The sequence below is a fragment of the Humulus lupulus genome, chromosome 4 (assembly GCF_963169125.1).
Source record: "Humulus lupulus chromosome 4, drHumLupu1.1, whole genome shotgun sequence".
In the NCBI taxonomy this organism is placed as follows: domain Eukaryota; kingdom Viridiplantae; phylum Streptophyta; class Magnoliopsida; order Rosales; family Cannabaceae; genus Humulus; species Humulus lupulus.
Genome location: NC_084796.1, coordinates 17,544,583 through 17,563,657, shown reverse-complemented (window position 1 = coordinate 17,563,657; position 19,075 = coordinate 17,544,583). Strand labels below are relative to the sequence as shown.

General features: G+C 34.9%; 3 protein-coding genes across 3 annotated transcripts; 2 read left to right on the top strand and 1 right to left on the bottom strand.

Moving 5' to 3' along the window:
• Window positions 1–5,017: 5,017 nt before the first annotated feature.
• LOC133830077 (UPF0235 protein At5g63440) lies at window positions 5,018–8,124 on the top strand. Its single transcript, XM_062259982.1, has 7 exons — window positions 5,018–5,202; window positions 5,589–5,703; window positions 5,837–5,990; window positions 6,311–6,407; window positions 7,349–7,437; window positions 7,523–7,591; window positions 7,687–8,124. Exons 1-7 carry the CDS (start codon window positions 5,088–5,090, stop codon window positions 7,744–7,746), a joined length of 699 nt encoding a protein of 232 aa, XP_062115966.1. The 5' UTR covers window positions 5,018–5,087; the 3' UTR covers window positions 7,747–8,124.
• Window positions 8,125–13,374: 5,250 nt separating this feature from the next.
• On the bottom strand, window positions 13,375–15,674 carry LOC133830076 (large ribosomal subunit protein uL22y). Its single transcript, XM_062259981.1, has 7 exons — window positions 15,557–15,674; window positions 15,368–15,404; window positions 15,049–15,089; window positions 14,170–14,400; window positions 13,944–14,046; window positions 13,803–13,870; window positions 13,375–13,724 (listed from the first exon to the last, which is right to left on the bottom strand). The coding sequence occupies exons 1-7, from the start codon at window positions 15,557–15,559 to the stop codon at window positions 13,677–13,679; spliced, it is 531 nt and encodes a 176-aa protein (XP_062115965.1). The 5' UTR covers window positions 15,560–15,674; the 3' UTR covers window positions 13,375–13,676.
• A 161-nt stretch (window positions 15,675–15,835) lies between these two features.
• On the top strand, window positions 15,836–19,069 carry LOC133830075 (SWI/SNF complex component SNF12 homolog). Its single transcript, XM_062259980.1, has 3 exons — window positions 15,836–15,935; window positions 16,093–18,034; window positions 18,684–19,069. The coding sequence occupies exons 2-3, from the start codon at window positions 16,398–16,400 to the stop codon at window positions 18,751–18,753; spliced, it is 1,707 nt and encodes a 568-aa protein (XP_062115964.1). The 5' UTR covers window positions 15,836–15,935; window positions 16,093–16,397; the 3' UTR covers window positions 18,754–19,069.
• The last annotated feature ends 6 nt before the right edge of the window (window positions 19,070–19,075 follow it).

Genomic DNA, 19,075 nt, shown 5'->3' with positions numbered 1-19,075 from the left:
GTACACAGTCCAACATTATCAATCCATACCTCTCCATTAATAAAAACCCCAGGACACAATGTTCGAACCAAACCACGCGTGAGATGATTAAACCCCGTGTCTACCAGTGTCTCACTGTGCCACAATTATAAAACAAATTTATAATAATATTGGGTATCGGATAGAAATTTTTTATTGTTAACTAATGGAAAAAAATATACTTACTCATGATTCAAACTATCATCAAATATGTATTCTATTAATTTTCCTATATCATCGTCCATTATGGGGGTGCGAATTTTAAAGGGCCCTATGCTTTGGCTCTGCCCAGTTGTAACATTAGAAACATAAACTTCACGTGGAGTTGTCTGTGATTTAGTCTTCACCTGATTATATAAACTAGTAAATTATAAAACAAGGTACAATAACAAATAAATATAAAACGTACTCAATTACACATTTACCGTTTTTTTCCTCCGATCAACAGGCCTACCAATGCTACTAGACACTGACTGACTTCCTACTTTTACATTCGACAACTTTGAACATTTTTGGTTAATCGTACAAACTCTAGGCTTCTACAATCTCAAAATTAACAACCAATTAGGTTCAACAAGTAAAATAAAAAATACCAAAAAAATAATGATAATCAACTTTTAACCTACCAAAAGATACCATTACTTACTTTCATCGACATTTCACGCTGCAATAATGTTTCTCCAAATTGGGATGAAATTATGAAAACAGTATCATCAAAGTTCTCGAAGTTTCCCCCCAAACATTTATCCTCTCCATTACCAACACATGTCTTCCTTTTGCATTCTATATTAGTTGAGCTATCATCTAACCCCTGAATATCTCCTACACACTTATTCAACTCACCGTTACTTAAATCGTCCATTTTGCTTTCAACCCCACTACATTTAACGACACCATCTTTCTCTCTATCAAAATCATTTGCTTTGTCTTTACCTAAAGGATTTACAAAAGCAACATCTTCCTTCTTCCCAATTAATTTTTCAACCATTTTACGCTCAAAGATTTTCGCCTCACTATGTCTATGTTTCCCATGTTCAGTTATTGCACGTAATTCATCTTTAATTACTCTCAAATCATCTTTCAACCCAGCATAATCATTACGCAGCCTCTGTATTGATTCCATTATAGAATTCAGCAATAAAACTTCCATCCTAAATCACCAGATCAACAGTAAGATAAAATGGGGAAATATATTAACAACCATACAATAATCATTTTACTACAAATTTCATTCCTTCTAGAAAAAAAAAACATGACATAAACACAAATATTTTTCCTCTAGCTAATAGTACAGAATAAGCAACATTAACAAAAAAACTGATCTCAATAAAATTAACAAAACTAAATACTATTGCAACTTTCAATACTACTGAAGTTATATATAGCTAGCCTAAGCCAACTCACACCATTTTGGAAAGAAGAAACTCTCATAATCATTCTTTTAATCATGAAGGGGGTATGAGTTTATTTATGTACAAAACATATATATATATATATATCATGTTAATCCCAGACGAAAAGCACACCTCTAAAGTGGTCCAAGTGCAGCTCTAAACAATGTATACACGATTTTATCTTTCTCATTAATACCCATATTGAAAAGTTGTATATATATATATGTATGTATGCAGGATGTGTTATGGGTTAAATGAGTTTATGGTGTTTATCTAAAGGGTGTTTCAATATGGGAGTATGTTTAAAGCAGGATACTAGCTGGTATTGGAGGAGAATCATTAAGTTGAGCCATCTATGGTCTGGTTCTGAGTTTAATGCTGCGGTTAGGAATGGAAAAATCCATCTGGGCACCCTGTATTCGATTGTGTTTCCTGGTGAGCTGGTGCAGTATGTGCACCCAGTATGTATATCATTTTCGTGTTACAACTCACATACAATCAATTTCTATAATACTTTATACACATGGTGTAAATTAATCTTATCTTCCTCATTAATACCCATATATATTCAGATAGCATATATTAATACCCATATATATTCAGATAGCATATATTAATACCCATATATACATCTTATCTTTCTCTATATTAATACCCATATATAGATGATATTATCTGATATCATACAAAGATGGGCAGGTTCATAAGCTAAATTAATGGCACGAAAATGATAACTTACCCGACGATGAGAGCTTCGGAACAACCACAGACCAAGATGGAGAGAGAGACGATGGAGAGAAGATAAACCGAGATGGAGAAGAAACAGAGAACTCTGTTTTGGAAGAGAGTTTCGGAAGAGAGAGAGAGAATAGTTCTCAATGTGTGTGAATGAGTTGTTTCGGAAGAGAGAATTCTGAATGTGTGTCAATGGATTCAGACTTGTGAGGGAATGAGAGAGAGTTAGAACAATTATTTGGATTGATCACAGCCGTTAATTTGATCAAATGGAGCAAAAAAAACGTCTCCACCGGTGCAGACGTTTTTACCGTCTCCACATAAGAAATTGCCTATATATTTATGTGTTTTTGGTATATGTTTGATAGCAGAAGCAAAAATAGTATTTTTTTTTTAAATTGCACTTTTAAAAATCCAATACCGTTTTTTTTTTTTTTGGGAATTTTTAAAAAATATGGCTTTTATACTATCATTGTGCAAAAATATGAGAATTATACTTTTGCTAATTTGTATGAGAAAATTTATTAAAGAAAAATATAAAGTATGGAAAATACAATTACTAGCTAACTAAATATGGAAGCTAAATTTAAAACCAAAACACATCAGCCAAACATAGGTATTATTGTAAAATTAGCATTCCACTATTCTCTCTCTCAAATCTCAGTCACACAAACCATTTCTCTCTTTGTGTGTATATTTATGGGGGTAACTGGTTACCTTAATGTTCTGATATGTGTGTATATTTATAGGTTTTTAATGGTAATTTGTTACATATGTTACTAAAATTATAGTTACTTCTTCATTTTTTAATGAAGTGTTATTCATATTTTTCCTTCAAATTTGATTTTTTCTTTTTATATTTAATATGAGTAACTCGTCACCCCTCTTATGGTAACTGGTTACCCCACTTATGACAGAATGTTACTCCTCTCATGGGAACTGGTTACCCCTTTGGTACATGTTATTTAACTTAACTCTAAATTTTTTTTCCATATCTGTCAAAGATCAATCAAGTAACTAATTACCTTACCCAAGATTTGAAACAAGAAACGTACAATCTAAAAAAAAGAAAAAAATATTTACAATAAATAAAAAATAATAAGAAACACAATTCATATTTAAAAAAAATTGAAAAACAACCAGGAAAAAATTTAATATAAAATCAGATATATAAAAAAACAAATAAGCTAAAAAATAATAATTAAGTAACAAACGTACCCTTCCAAATTAATAAAACTTGATTAAGAGTAAAACTTTGTCATAAACCAACTTTTATACAAAAATATAATAAATTGAACCCATAAAAGTGAAAATTCTTAAAAAAAAAGACATAGATTAACTTTTTTTTTTTTGAAAGAAAAACCATACTTTTGCACACTATTAAAAATCTCATATGTAATTTCCTCTTTTATTTTAAGTTAAAATATCATATTTATGATAAATTGTATCGAAAAACAATAGGAAAAATTACATGTCCCACTGTAATTTAAAAAAAAATTCGTTTTATACGGTATATTACATTAATTACAAAAATACGGATGTCCCCAACCGTATATATGTTGACCCTTCTTTTCTTTGTGCGGTTGATGCATAATTTCAAACTAAATTATATTTATGTATTTATATCCATTAGCTTTGACTATAAGAGATAATATATATAAAAATTATTTTCTTTCACTCATCTCTTTTTAATTTTTTTTTGTTGCTTTTTTGTCTCCATTCTTAATGAGAATTCAGGTGTACCAAATAATATAATAATACTACCTTCAATAAAGTAGATTGATTTATTTTTATTTAAAATGAATATATTTATTAATATTAAAATAAATATTTATACAATTACTCAAAGTAAATAAATATTTATACAAGTTAATATCGAATTAATTGAAATTAAACTTAAATTTATAAATCTTTGTAACAATCATGTTAAATCAATTTATAAATATTTATGTAAATGATAGTTACAAAAATAAATTTTTTGGTTACTGTTGTTATAAAAATGTAAAACTTGTTTAAAAAAATATTGTATTTCACCATTATATATATATATTTAATAAAGTGTTTTTAGAAATAATGAATATCTTAAATTTATATTTTTAAGTTATATAGCATAAATATGAAGGTTCTTGTAATTTTTTGGTACAATATTGTAACAATATGGAAAAGTATAATATTTTTATGTATATTTTGGTTATGATTTCTTAACTATAAAATATTTTCGTAAATGTTAGTTACAATTTAAGAAATATATATATATGTTACTTGTTTAATGCAATTTAACATTTTAACTTAGTTTTATATATTTTTGTATGTTATACGTTAACTAAATTCACAACTTACTTTTAAAAATATTAGTCACAAATATAAAAAATTTCAGTTATGTAAACCATTGTTACAAAAAAAAAAAAAAATAGCGACGAATTATTTTGTAAATATTGTCTACAAAAATGTAAAACTTGTTTACAAATATGTAAAACTTAGTTATATATTAGTAAATGTTGTTTACAAAAATATTTTTATGTTGCTGGTTTACGTATCTGTAACACGTGTTTACGAATTTGTAACGACTATTAACAAAAAAAGTTGTATTTCACTGTTACTCCGTATTTACGCTTTTGCCACTCCGTGTTTTTCATAAAAGTTCCGTATTTTTTGTAATCTACCGTATTTCTCATATATTTTTTAAATGTTAATGTATTTTTGTAAATTTCCCAAAACAATAGTGTGCCAGCCCAAGCTTGGAAGATTAGGCCCAATTTTCCCGAAGTCATTGAAAGATTAGGCCCAATGTTCCCGAAGTCATTGAACGACAGCGTTTTAGATACCACAGACCAGAGGCCAGCCGACCCTTTTTTTGATCGGAAGAAATGGTTCTTCATTATTACAGTGGTCTAACCAAGAAGGAGGCCAGAACAAGAACAAGAACAAGAACAAAGAAAAATGCCGAAGAGGACAACCCACACCTACTCGAGCGAGGACGCTCGTCCTGCTGGTCCTGACTCTGACCTCTTCGTCTATTACTGCAAGTACTGTGGATCTCACGTCCTCATTACTGGTATGGTATTCCTTCTTCTATCTCTAAAACCATATATATGCAATCTTCAATGTTTTCAGCTACTCCACTGTTGCGTTTTCTGACAATTTAAATTCGTGATTTTATGTGGGGCAAACTTAGAAAAACGGTATCTTTGCTAGTATATATGATTGATTCGATTAAGCACAAATTGTTGTCCTTGTTAAGCTTTATGAACTTGTTTATCACAGTTTTGAAACCACCAAACCCAACTGAAGGACTGAAATTTGTTTATTTTTCCCTTATTTGCTTAGACAAGATATACCCATTTGAGATTGGTTATTTATCTTAGGCAAATTATGTTTTTCTTTTTAATTTGAGTTTAGTTGGTAGTTGCTGTTTGAGTTCTGAAATGTGCTTGTTATAAGATACCCAGTTGCAGAAAATGCCAAAAAGAAAGACTGACAAAGCTCATGTGTTAGACAAGAAGAAACATCTTGCAAGGTTAAACATTAGTGAGGGTGGAAAGGTTCTTCTGAAGCGGTAAATTTGTATTCTTTCTTTATATATATTGTCACAAAAGTTTCAGGAATACTAAGAGTTATGTGTTTATTTGGAATTTAACATACATCAGTTATGTGAGTCTTACGTCACCATTGTGATCTTCCTTAACCAGGGGTGAAGGGATGGTGGAGAAGCAGTTCCGAATGAACTGTTTGGGTTGTGAACTCTTTGTCTGCTATCGCGCAGAGGAAGATTTGGAATCTACTTCCTTAATTTATGTGATTGATGGTGCTTTAAGTACGGTTGCTGCTGAAACTAACCCACAGGTATTATAGATTTTGTAATTTTGTAGGGCGATGTGCGATTTTCTGTAAATTTGATTGTCAAGTAACCATAGTTAGGCTTTCTTGTCTAGAGAATATATTTATTCTTACTTTAGATTGTCTCATAATTGTGAAGGAGAATGATTTTCTAACACTCTTATCACTTCATCTGATTTTTGGGCTGTAAATATTGATTTTTGAAGTTACTGTCCAGTTGAATTCTGAAAGAGAAAATTCATTTCATGTAACTTCGCATTTGGATTCATTATTAATGTATCAAAGTTCCATAAGATTAAGATTTTATTTGTTGATATGCATTGAAGGATGCTCCTGTGCCCCCCTGCATATCACAACTGGAAGGAGGACTAGTTCAAGTGGCAATAGAAGTGGAAGATCGTGCACAGCGCTCTGCAATAACAAGTAAAGGAAAATTTAACTTATTATTGCATCTCACATCCATCTTTAACAAAGTTGCTGGCCTAAATGAGTTCTGCATCTCTTCATTTTTCAAAACTATTATGTATTGGAGTGCTTGTGCTTCTTAGTCTTCATAGATTTGAATTTTGAGTTACCCTGGCTTTGATTATTTTGGCAACTATCGCACTTTCTAATGCTCGCAGAAAGTAAGTTATTCCTATTGATGGGTTTAATATTTTCCAACAAGGCTTTAAGCATGATATGTAAAATTAGAAGTTAGTGTTTGTATATGAAGAAATTACGAATAAGCCTGGTTCAAAAAAGCTTGGGATGAAGAGTAGTAGTTAGTTCCTTATATTGCTTTCCTTGTGTCTGATTTGTTTCCTTATTAAAGCTACTCACTACAGGAGTCTAAGTTCAACGTGCAATCATTAACATTTAACAGTCTCACGATGCAAATATTGCTTTCATGGTAGAGCAATCCCATGAGCATAGTCCCTTGCCATCAGTGTCATTGATGCAATAGTGCATTTGCTGGTGCTGGTCCGTGGGCATTCTATGCTATAAGAACATAGTGATTCACACCTACCTTATCATATAACACTATTATAACACTAGATCCATTGGTTGGTTTGTTTCTAAATTTAGATTCAGTATTCTGTAATGTTACCCTAAGAGTCTCTTTTGGAGCCCGTGTCCTTGAGTGGGTGTTAATTTCTCATACGCTCGTTGATCTACCGTTTCTTACACTTTTTACTCAACGAAAGATGAACAAACATCTACATTTACAATTTAGAAAATGGCCTCCATAATTGTCTGAAGACCCTCGTAATTTACCTGTTACTTTTCACAGTTGTCGGTGTTTGAAATAGTTAACGGCATAGCATTAGTATTTCTATAGAATGATACATTCTGTTCTAACTTCTCTTTCTTTTCAATAAAAGGAGTGAATGCTGATGATGTTCGAGTTACCGTAGCTGCTCCTGCAGCTCGTGGAGAAGCTAACAATGAACTTTTGGAGTTTATGGGAAAAGTATACTTCTGATTCCAGTTCATCCTTTGCTCCTCTCTCTCTTTCTCATTCAAAATTAAGCCTCACTTTATTTGGTTTCATACAGGTGTTGGGTTTGAGATTGAGCCAAATGACTCTTCAAAGGGGATGGAATAACAAATCAAAACTACTTGTGGTGAGTAGAACAAAAACATTTGACTACATTTTGGTCCATAGCATATAACTAGTTACTCCTCATTGTTCCAGTATTAACAATCATTATTACTTAAGGTGGAGGATTTATCTGCAAGACAAGTGTATGTGAAGCTTCTGGAGGCTGTGCAACCTTGAAGATGATCCTATGCAGCTCCCATATTTTTGCCCCAATTTGTTGAAATGAATGATAATATTATATACATTTTTGTTCTTCCCCTGGCATGCAAAACGTGGGATTTATCTCATGACAGTATGTAGTAGCGTTCTCGATTGACTAGCTTTTGTTTGGACAATTCTAGTGTAATAGAAACAGCTGTATTTAGACTAGTTAAAGAGGCAAATGTAACTAATGGATTTCAGACTAAACTCAACAAAATTCAGAGCACATTTGAGTGAAAACGTGGGAAATCTGAAGCTTTGGTCACCCACAATGTTTTTGTAAAATAGGGTTACTTCAAGATATAAAGAATTTGTCTTGAAAAAATATTTTATAGATTTTGCTTTTTTGTAAAAGTTTCAATTTCTTACATTACTTCTCTACATTAATTAATTTCTCACTCTTCTGTCTGGTATTTAAAATGTATACATGTAAAGGAAAAAAAATTACTCTTACCAACTCAGAATACGAGCATTTAAACAACTCGAACGATTACGCGTACAAAAAGAACATTTCTAATTCTAAATTTTTAAGTATTGGTCAAATGCTTAAGGTCAACTTGGCTATTATTGGATGTTATAAATGAAAATTCAAAATTCAGTTATGACAGTTGGTACTCGGGACTTAGAGGTTAAGTTAGTTGCTTACCTCTCATGTGTATATATAAGGCTCCTCTTCTATCATTTAATAATCAATTTTTCTATTCCTTCATATAGAGATATATAGAGTGAGAAATAAGTGAGCTTAGAGAGAATTTTTTGTACCACTGTAAAGAGAGAATTATTGGAGCAAGACTCCATTGTTGTACATATTGAAACTCAGAATTAATAAAGAGATTATCAAGCCCTTGGGGCTGGTTTGGCCGTGGAGTAGAGTGGTGTCTAGCCAACACTCATTCGAACCACGTATGTGTTTGTGTTCCTCTCTATGTTTCATTTTATGTTTAGCTTTGATTCCTTGATTAAACCAGTTTTGTCTTTAGATTGATTGTTGATCAATTGTTTCTGGTTTATGGTGTGTTTTATGTTCTTGTTTTGAGGTTGTGGTTGCAACAAGTGGCATTAGAGCCAGGTTCCAAGGGCCATCAAGAACAGTATCAAGGTTTCAAGAAAGATCAAGATTTGATCTAAAATGGCTTCCGCACGGTTTGAAGTGGACAAATTTACAGGAGCTAATGACTTTAGCTTATGGAGGATTAAAATGAAGGTTTTTCTTGTTCATCAAGGGATTTCAGAGGCTATTGACAAAGAAGAACTTGAGAATCTTGGAGATGACAAGAAGAAGATAAAGGAAATTGAATCAAAGGCACATAGTGAAATACTACTCAGCCTTGGAGATGAGGTTTTAAGAGAAGTGTCAAGTGAAGAGACTACTGCTGGTTTATGGGAGAAGTTAGCTGCCATTTACATGAAGAAATCACTAGCCAACAAACTCTATCTAAAGAAGAAGCTCTATACTCTCAAGATGGATGAAAGCAAATAACTCAAGAAACACACACTTAGATGAATTCAACAAGATCATCTTGGATCTCAACAACAACGGGGTCAAGATTGATGATGAGGATCAAGGTATTCTTTTACTCAGTTCATTACCAAAAATTTATGAATATTTTGTGGATACTATATTGTATGGAAAGGACACCTTGACTATGTCAGAGGTGAAAGCTGCTTTGAATTCTAAAGAAATACAGAAGAGATTTGAAGAAAAGGGTGAGAGCAGTGGTGAAGGGTTGTTTGCTTGAGGCAGATCAGAGAACATGGATTCAAGATCTGGTGGGAACAAGACAAACAATGGAAACTATAAAGGAAACAATAGCAACAAGAACAATCACCATGGTCAGAGATCTAAATCAAAATCAAGGTCAGGAAAGCAATGCTACTATTGTAAGAAAGAGGGTTACTACAGAGATGAATGCAAGACTTTACAGGCAAAGCTGAAAAGAGGCAAAGGAAAGGAAAGGGGAGATGCTGGTGTTGCATCAGATGGTTATGATTCAGTTGATGTTTTGGTAGTCTCAAGTCAAGAAGCTAGTGAAGAATTGATTCTTGACTCAGGTTGTTCCTTTCATATGACTCCTCACAGAGAATTCTTTTGTGAATTCAAAGTCATAACTGGTGGTTCAGTCCTACTTGGTGATAACAAAGCCTGTAAGGTTGAGGGTATAGGGTCTGTTATGATAAAAATGCATGATGGTGTACAAAGAACTTTGGCAGATGTGAGATATGTGCCAGCACTCAAGAGAAATTTGTTATTAATTGGGGAATTGACCTCAAAGGGTTGTACAATCAAGATTGAAAGTTCACTTAAGGTTCTGAAAGGATCAATGGTGGTTATGAAAGGTGAACTCAAGAATGGGATCTATGTTCTGGTAGGGAAGACAGAGGTTAGAAAAGCTGATGTTGCTACTAAAGGGAATGCAGATACGACAGTTGGAAGAGTTGGTGTTGACAACACCAAGCTGTGGCACATGAGACTAGGCCATGTCAGTGCAAGAGGCCGGGTGGAATTGAATAGGAGAAGCTGGATGGGAAACTAAAGTTTTGTGAAGAGTGTGTCATGGGGAAGAGCTGCAGGGTTAAATTCTCTGTTGGAATGCACACAACCAAGGAACCTTTGGCCTATGTGCATTATGATCTATGGGGAGCTTCAAGGGTTCAATCACTAGGGGTGCCAACTATTTCTTAAGCAATGCGGATGATTAGTTAAGGAAAGTTTGGGTGTTCTTACTGAAGACAAAAGATGAGGCATTTGAAACTTTTGTTAAGTGGAAGAAACTAGTGGACACTCAAACTGGAAAGAAGGTCAGAAAATTGAGAATAGACAATGGTCTCGAATTCAGCTAAGGACAATTCAATGCTTACTGTGACAAGAAAGGAATAGCAAGGCATAAAACTGTTCCCAAAACCCCTCAGCAAAATGGCCTTGCTGAGAGGATGAACATAACTTTGATTGAAAGAGTTAGGTGCATGGTCAAAGGAGCAAATTTAGAGAGAAAATATTGGGGAGAAGCAGTAAAGACAGCCTGTTACCTCTGTACTTGACAGTGCCACAACCTTTTGCAGATTTGATTTCCAACTGATGCACCTGCTTAATCAGAGTCTACATAGCCTTCAATCTCAGTTCTCTACTTTGTGTTTGCATTATACATAAGTCCAAGGTCCAGGGTACCTTTGACATATCTCATGATCCATTTCAGGGTCTTCCAATGTTCAATTCCTGGATCTGAGATGAATCTACTTATCACACTTAGTGCATAGGCTAAATCAGGTCTTGTACACACCATCGAGTACATTAAGCTTCCAACACATGAAGCATAGGGTTTCTTGTCCATGTATTCTTTGTCATCTTCAGTCTTGGGTGCTTGTTCCTGTGAGAGCTTGAAGTGTGGTGCTAGAGGTGTTGTAACAGGTTTTGCTTCTCTCATATTGAACCTGTTCAGTACCTTTTCAAGGTAATTCTTCTGAGATAAGAGCAAGTGTTTTGTTCTTGATCTTATGATGTCAATTCCCAGAATTCTCTTAGCAATACCTAGATCTTTCATTTCAAATTCTGACCCCAACTGTCTCTTGAGCCCATCAATCTCTGATCTGTCCTTGCCTATGATCAGAATGTCATCTACATATAATAGTAAATACATGGATTTATTATAGTAGACACATGGATCATAGCTACTCTTTGTATAGCCTATATGAGTCATAAACTCATTGAACCTTGAGTTTCATTGTCTTGGTGCCTGCTTGAGGCCATACAAAGATTTATGTAACAGACATACCTGATTTAGCTTGCTGCTTTTGAACCCTTCAGGTTCAGCCATATAAATTTTCTCTTCAAGCCTTCCATGTTGTCGTAACATCCATTTGATCCATTTCTAGATCATACTTGGACACTTTGTCCATTATCACTCGAATGGATGTTTGCTTCACAACAAGTGAGAAAATGTCTGTAAATTCTATACCCTCTCTCTGGTTGAAGCCCTTTGCAACCAATCTGGCTTTATATATGATTTTCTCTCCTGGTAGACCTTCCTTTAGCTTAAATATCCACTTACAGCCTATGAGTTTTTGTCCAGGTGGCTTGTTTACTGTTATCCAGGTGTTGTTCTTAATAAGAGAAGTCATTTCTTCCTAAATAGCATTGTTCCATTCACTACTCTCATTGTTATTCATGGCTTGTTGGTTCTGTACTTTCAATCTCTTCTGCTGTATTAGGGAAAATACTATATAATCAGCATGTGTCCATCACATCAATTAATCTGAAAACTCCACAAGAGAAGTGGACAGGAGCAACACCTAAGCTAGGTCACTTGAGAGTATTTGGTTGTCTTGCCTATGTCCATATAAGGCAAGACAATGGAGCACTGAAATGTATGTTCTTGGGGTACCTTGGTGGAGTTAAAGGCTACAGATTGTGGTGTTTGGAAGAGGGTCACAAGAAATGTATCATAAGCAGGGATGTGGTATTCAAGGAAGATCAAATGGCTATGGTACAAAAAAATGTTTCAATGAAAGACAAAGCAAGTGATACAAGTGTTCAGAGAAGCATACCAGTTCAGATTGAAGAAAATAACGCAATAGGGCATTAAGAGAATCTAGAAGATGAAGATCAAGTTGATTCAAGTGGTGTAACAACTCAGACAGATCTAGACAACTATCAATTGGCAAGGGATAGGGCAAGAAGAGAGTTAAGACCACCTTAAAGAAGCTATATGGTTGAAGGGCTTCACAGGTGAATTGGGGTACAATTTAGAAGACATTACAGTGTTATGTGATAACCAAAGTGCTTTGCATCTTATGAAAAATCCTATGTTCCATGAGAGGTCTAAACACATATACATCAAACTTCATTTTATGAGAGATGTTGTTGAAAGAAATGAAGTTCAAGTCAAGAAAGTTGGAACTAAGGATAGCGCAGCAAACATGTTAACTAAGTATGTTCCCTACAACAAGTTTAGGCACTGTCTGAAATTGCTCAACATACTCGGCTGCTGAATTGCCAATTTATAACCAGCTCAAGGTAAGGTGGATGATTGTTAAGTATTGATCAAATGCTCAAGGTCAACTTGGCTATTATTGGACATCATAACTGAATATTCAAAATTCAGTTATGACAGTTGGTACTCGGGACTTAGAGGTTAAGTTAGTTGCTTACACCTCTCATGTGTATAAGGCTCCTCTTCTATCATTTAATAATCAATTTTTCTATTCCTTTGTATTGAGATACACAGAGAGAATTTTTTGTGCCACAGCAAAGAGAGAATTATTGGAGCAAGACTCCATTTTTATACAAAATGAAACTCGGAATTAAAAAAGAGATGGTCAGAGCTGGTTTCGCCGTGGATTAGAGTGGTGTCTAGCCAACACTCATTCGAACAACGTATGTGTTTGCGTTCCATTTTATATTTTATTTTCTGTTTAGCTTTAATTCCTTGATTAAACCAGTTTTGCCAACAATTGTTTCTCGTTTATGGTGTGTTTTATGTTGTTTTGAGGTTGTGGTTGCAACATAAATGAAAGTAGATTTTGATGTTTCTTCGTCTATAAGTGAAATCACCACCGGTTTAATTAAATTAATACTCAAGAATGCTATAGAATTTTCTACACATGGAGTTTAAATGCAACGATATAGAGTTTTAGAACAAACTTTAATAGAGTACAGAAGATAGATTTAAGGCTCTAGTATCCAGCATGAATTTCCAACTCATCAAAACAAACTAACATTGAAAATAGTCCAAAAAGGCTTTAAGCATGAGCTCTAGAAGAAAGAAAAATATAAAAATTGCCACAAAAAAAAGCTTTAGGTTTGGCGGAAAATAAAAATAAAATTTCTGAGTACTCAAAGTCGCCTTGGATTTCTACTAGCCTACACCTTCAGCTGTTGAAGAAGCAGCGGCACCACCTCATAGAGCTCTCTAAGCTCGACTCTTCTCTGGTTTCCTAGAAGCCAACTGACTTTCAGGCTGCACAATTTAAAAAAGACGCATCAAATAAAGTTAATTGTAAATATCAGAACATGTCTCTTTTAACAATTTAATTACCTCTTTCTTGACAGGCTCTTCTTTCTCTGACAAAGTCAACTCGATATGGCATGGGGATGACATGTAAGCTGCATTAAAATGGTAAAGGTTACTAAAAAGCTAAGCAAATGACTTGTAAATAAGCATGGAGCAAATACTCACGATTAATTCTTCCATGGGCACGGTATGTACGACGCCTTTGCTTTTGAGCTTGGTTCACTTGGATGTGAGAAATGTAAAGTGAATCAACATCCAAACCTTTCACCTAAAGAAGTATTGATAGGAGAAAATTGTTAGAAAAACCAAGTAAACAGCAAGATACAGATTTAACATATTAGAAAAACCAAAACTTAACAAATAGAGGCAAGCAACTTAGATAAACTAGCACCTCAGCATTGCTCTCAGCATTTTTGAGTAGGTCAAGAATAAACTTGGCAGATTTAACTGGCCAACGTCCTTGTCCATTTGAGTGGCGATTTTTAGCCTGTGCAGTTCGCCCTACTCCTCTACAGAAGCGACGGAATGGGATAGCTTGCTTGTGTGCCAAAACATCCTCCAAATACCTTTTAGCCTTGATCAAAGGCAGCTTTCTAATTGCGAACGCTGTCTCCCTAGTATTCTGAAGAGATATACAAGCATATAAAATCAATATTTGCAGCAAAAAAGACAACAAAAGAGAGAAAAGATAATAGAAAATATAGTACAACTATATAATATAATTCTAATATAGCTGCACACGTATTGGTTCTACTCAGCGTCCTATTTATTCATAATTTCTTATTCCTTAAAACAAAGAGCAATACACAAACAAAATAATACCAAATATAATCTTAACACAGCTAAAACTTATGCAAACAACATACTAAGCAAATATTCAAGTAATGTAATTTAACTTCATCTCATGAATATACTTTTTCATTGGAATATTCAACGGAAATTCAATTTTATTGACCGTAAAAAATTACTACAGAAAATATAATCATATCATGTTAAGATGCCACTAACTAAGAAAAAGAGAGAAAAAAAGTAACATTAGAAGATTCTAATTAGTAATTAGACAACTTAAAATAGGCATGGGACAAAAAATAGAACAGCCAACCAGTTCGAATTGGAGACATTATACAAACAAATGTGTCTTGATTAATTGAAATTACAACTATTCTAATCATCATTTCCCCGCTTGGCACTTTGTTAACTTGAGCAGAATCAATTGAACACAACCAACTCCACAAAACCAAATTATAGTTCGTCAAGTGAAAAAATGTACCTTAAAGTGAACTCTGAGATCAGACCCCCTGGATTTGCAGGCTGAATTACGAAGAAACAACATAAACATCACAGTTACCTCAGAATCTAAAACTTATTCATCTATACATCCCCCAAAAAATTTCAAATCCAATTTTCAGACCGATACAGGAATATCATAAATCATTAAAATTTCAAACTCTAGGTGTTCAGAAATGGAACTCTGATATTTAAATTCAAACCATTTTCGTCCATTTCTGAGCTCCCAAACAACACAATCTTAAAAGCAAGATACAGGGAAACAAGATGACAATCCTTTTAAAAAAAATCCAATCACTTACACTTGGTAGGGTTATCAGGCTCTTTAGAATACTTCACCTGAAAATCCAATACAAACACATCTCTAGTAAGAATCTAAAGTAAGAACTTTTACATTTTCATAGCTAAAAATGACACCAATTTCGATTGTCAGACCAATCGAAGTAATTGTATAAAATGCTGCTTCAAGAAAAATGCAGAGAGTAACTTACCATGGCTTCTTCTGACCTTCCGCTTCCGACTCAAAATTTTCCCTGACGAAGTGGCAAATCCCTAGACGAAAACTAGGGTTTCCAATATATATGGGTCTCTTGGGAAAAGTTCAGAGGTAGGGTTTACGGTCTAACGGGTTGTTTTGGACTCAGTTTCTATGGGCCAAAATCCGGCCCATAATGAATTGGGCCTTTTAAGACGGTTCTTATTAATGGCGAATTGGGCTGGGCCTTAGCTGTTTTTTCTGTAACGTCAAAAGGGGCAATATTGTAATTTTGGTAACTGCATAAAACAGCGGTGAGAGAGGGAAGCTAATTTGGGTCCATGGCCGATCTTTAGACAGAGAAGAAGAAATAGCAGGAAAAAAGATTCAAACTTGTAAGAATGTTTCGTTTCTCTTTCCTTCGCTTACCCTTTTTAGATTCTGCGTTTTTATTTATTTTTGTCGGTTTGTTTTCTCAAATTCGTTTACGCAAGATTTTAATTTCCGATGGCTGAAAGCTCTGAACATTAGTTTTGTTTCTCTTCTTTGTAGTGTTGGAGTTTTTAATTCTCGGGCTTCATATATTGCTAATTTTGTGATTTGGAGAACTGGGTTTGCATCTATATAGGAAAATTTTAAATTGTTGTGGAAATTTTTGTGATGAAAGGAACTTTAACGTTTCACTAGAATTGGAATCTCTTTTGGTTCAAATTGTGGACAAGTTTTATAAGCAAGAGACCCAAGTTTATATTTTTGTTTTGGTTTGGAAATTTTGAAGGGTTTGGGTGGCTTCAAATAGGGGTTTGAGGATTTTAGAGGAATAATAGATTTTAACGATAGTGATGTTAGATTGAACAATGTCAATGAATAACAATAGTCAGGCCAAGGGTGTGGTGGTACCTCCTCATTTTGGAAATTCAGGGATGGTGCCTCAGTCTATCGCTGTGAATCAGCAGCCCCATCTTCTGTCTCAGGCACAACATCAAACACAAGGTGGGTCTCATTTTCCGGGTCATTTTCAGCTGTCTGAGCCTCAAGCCCAAGGACTTGTTCAGACTCAATATGTGAATGTTCAAGCACAGGCTCAGGCTCAGGCTCAGGGACAGGGTCAGGGTCAGGGTCAGGGTCAGGGTCATGCACAAGCACAAGTTCACGCTCTCGGTCAAGCTAAGCAAGCCCGAATTCGAGCCGACTTGGAAGCTCAAGCTCAGGCCCTTGCCCAGTTGCACAATTCCATGAATAATAATGCTGGTGTACCGTCGCCTTCTGTGGCAACGCCAGGTACTGGAAGTGCCAAGCGAGCTAATCAAAAGCCACCTTCAAGACCCACAAATTCATCCAATGCTAATACAAGTTCTCCATTTAAAACCATGGAGCTGACCCCAGCTGCTCGTCGAAAAAAGCGAAAGCTACCTGATAAACAAATACCGGATAAGGTAGCAGACCTTGTGCCCGAGTCTGCCCTTTATACTCAGTTGCTTGAATTCGAGGCTCGTGTGGATGCTGCTTTGGCGAGGAAGAAAATGGACATTCAGGAGTCGTTCAAAATATCCCCACGTTTTCAGAAAACACTCAGAATATACGTATTCAACACTTATGCAAATCAGACGCAGACTATACCTGAGAACAAGAATGCAGAACCTCCTTCTTGGTCACTTAAGATAGTTGGGAGGCTATTGGAAGATGGAAAAGATCCTGTAGTTGCTGGTATGAACCCCAAGTTGAGTCCAAAATTTTCTTCTTTTTTTAAGAAAATAACTATATACTTGGACCAGAACCTTTATCCAGATAATCATGTAATTTTGTGGGAAAGTGCTCGTTCGTCTGCTCTTCACGAGGGCTTTGAAGTGAAGCGAAAAGGGGATAAAGAGTTCTCTGCATTAATTAGGCTAGAAATGAATTATGCGCCAGAAAAATATAAACTTTCCCCAGCTCTGAAGGAAGTTCTTGGAATTGAGGCAGATAGCCGTATAAGAATCATAGCTGCAATTTGGCACTATGTTAAAGCTAGAAAATTACAGAACCCCAGTGACCCTACTTCTTTCATGTGTGATCCGCCTCTTCAAAAAGTGTTTGGGGAGGAGAAGATGAAGTTTACATCAGTTTCACAAAAGTTAGCACAACATTTAACTCCACCACAACCCATTCATCTGGAACATAAAGTTAAGCTTTCAGGAAATTGTCCAGTTGGAACTACCTGCTATGATGTACTGGTTGATGTGCCTCTTTCTCTGGATAAGGAAATGTCAACATTTTTGGCAAGTACTGAGAATAGCAAGGAAATCCATGCTTATGATGAACTGATTTCTGCGTCTATCAAGAAGATTCATGAACATCGGAGGCGGCGAGCTTTCTTTCTTGGTTTCAGTCAGTCTCCAGCAGAGTTTGTTAACACTCTAATTGCTTCTCAGAGCAAAGATTTAAAGCTCGTTGCTGGAGATGCCAGCCGAAACGCAGAAAAGGAGCAGCGTTCTGACTTTTATAATCAACCCTGGTATGCTTCCATGACCATATATGTCAGTTATCTATTGTGTGCGTTAATAGTTACCTATTTGTGTTGGCTTCTCAACCCAATTATGAATTGTCAAATAACATAGAGTTTGATTATGGGGGATTCTGGGTTGAGGGGGTTGTGTACATGATTTGCAGTAACTATTCTCCACGTTTATTATATCTTAATCTTGAGCAACCTTTCAGAATTAGTAACATCTATTCTACAAACCCAAATCTCTCATCCAAACAGACCATTCGGAATTACTACCATCAGGTTACAAACCAAAAATATTCATTTTGAGTTCAATTATGCCGTGCTTGCTTTTCATTTCGGTTTACTGAACTAGTTGTTGGTCTTGCTTAAATACTTGTATGTATAGAATACTCAAAGGGCTAGCTCCTCCAAGGCTTGAGGTCCTTTTTGGTACCTACATGGTAATTGCTATATTTTTCTGGTCCCAGCTATTATAGGATTAGACGGGGAGTATTCATGTAACTAATCGTGTAGAGGGTTTTAAATCCCAAAAGTATGTGGTTAAGACACAACAAGTTGAATAGCCATCAGTGGTACACTGAAGAACCCCAACTTTTTTGCTAAACTCATTTACATCATCATTCTCTCACTTTGAAGTTGTATCTCTTTTGAACAGGGTCGATGATGCTGTTATTCGTTACTTGAACCGCAAATCTGCTGGCATTGATGCTCCTGGAGGCACTTGAAATAGGATTGTTGAATTCTCAGCAACTGATCATAAACTTGTAGGATAGGATTATACTGATGGTTAACATCTTTATTTATTTATTTATTTTTTCTGTCTATGTTCCTGAATATTTGAATACTCAATAGCTTTTTGTAGTAAAAATTTGAAGTCCCATCTCCTTGATTGAACATGTAGTAGCTGGCAAGGAGGAACATGTAGTAGCTGGCAAGGAGGAAGAAAGTAAAATTTGATTAGCTGACCGACGTGACTGTAGGTTTTGCTGTAATTGGATGCAATTGTATTTGATCGTAATAAGAAGAGAACCTTCTAAACAAGTTATG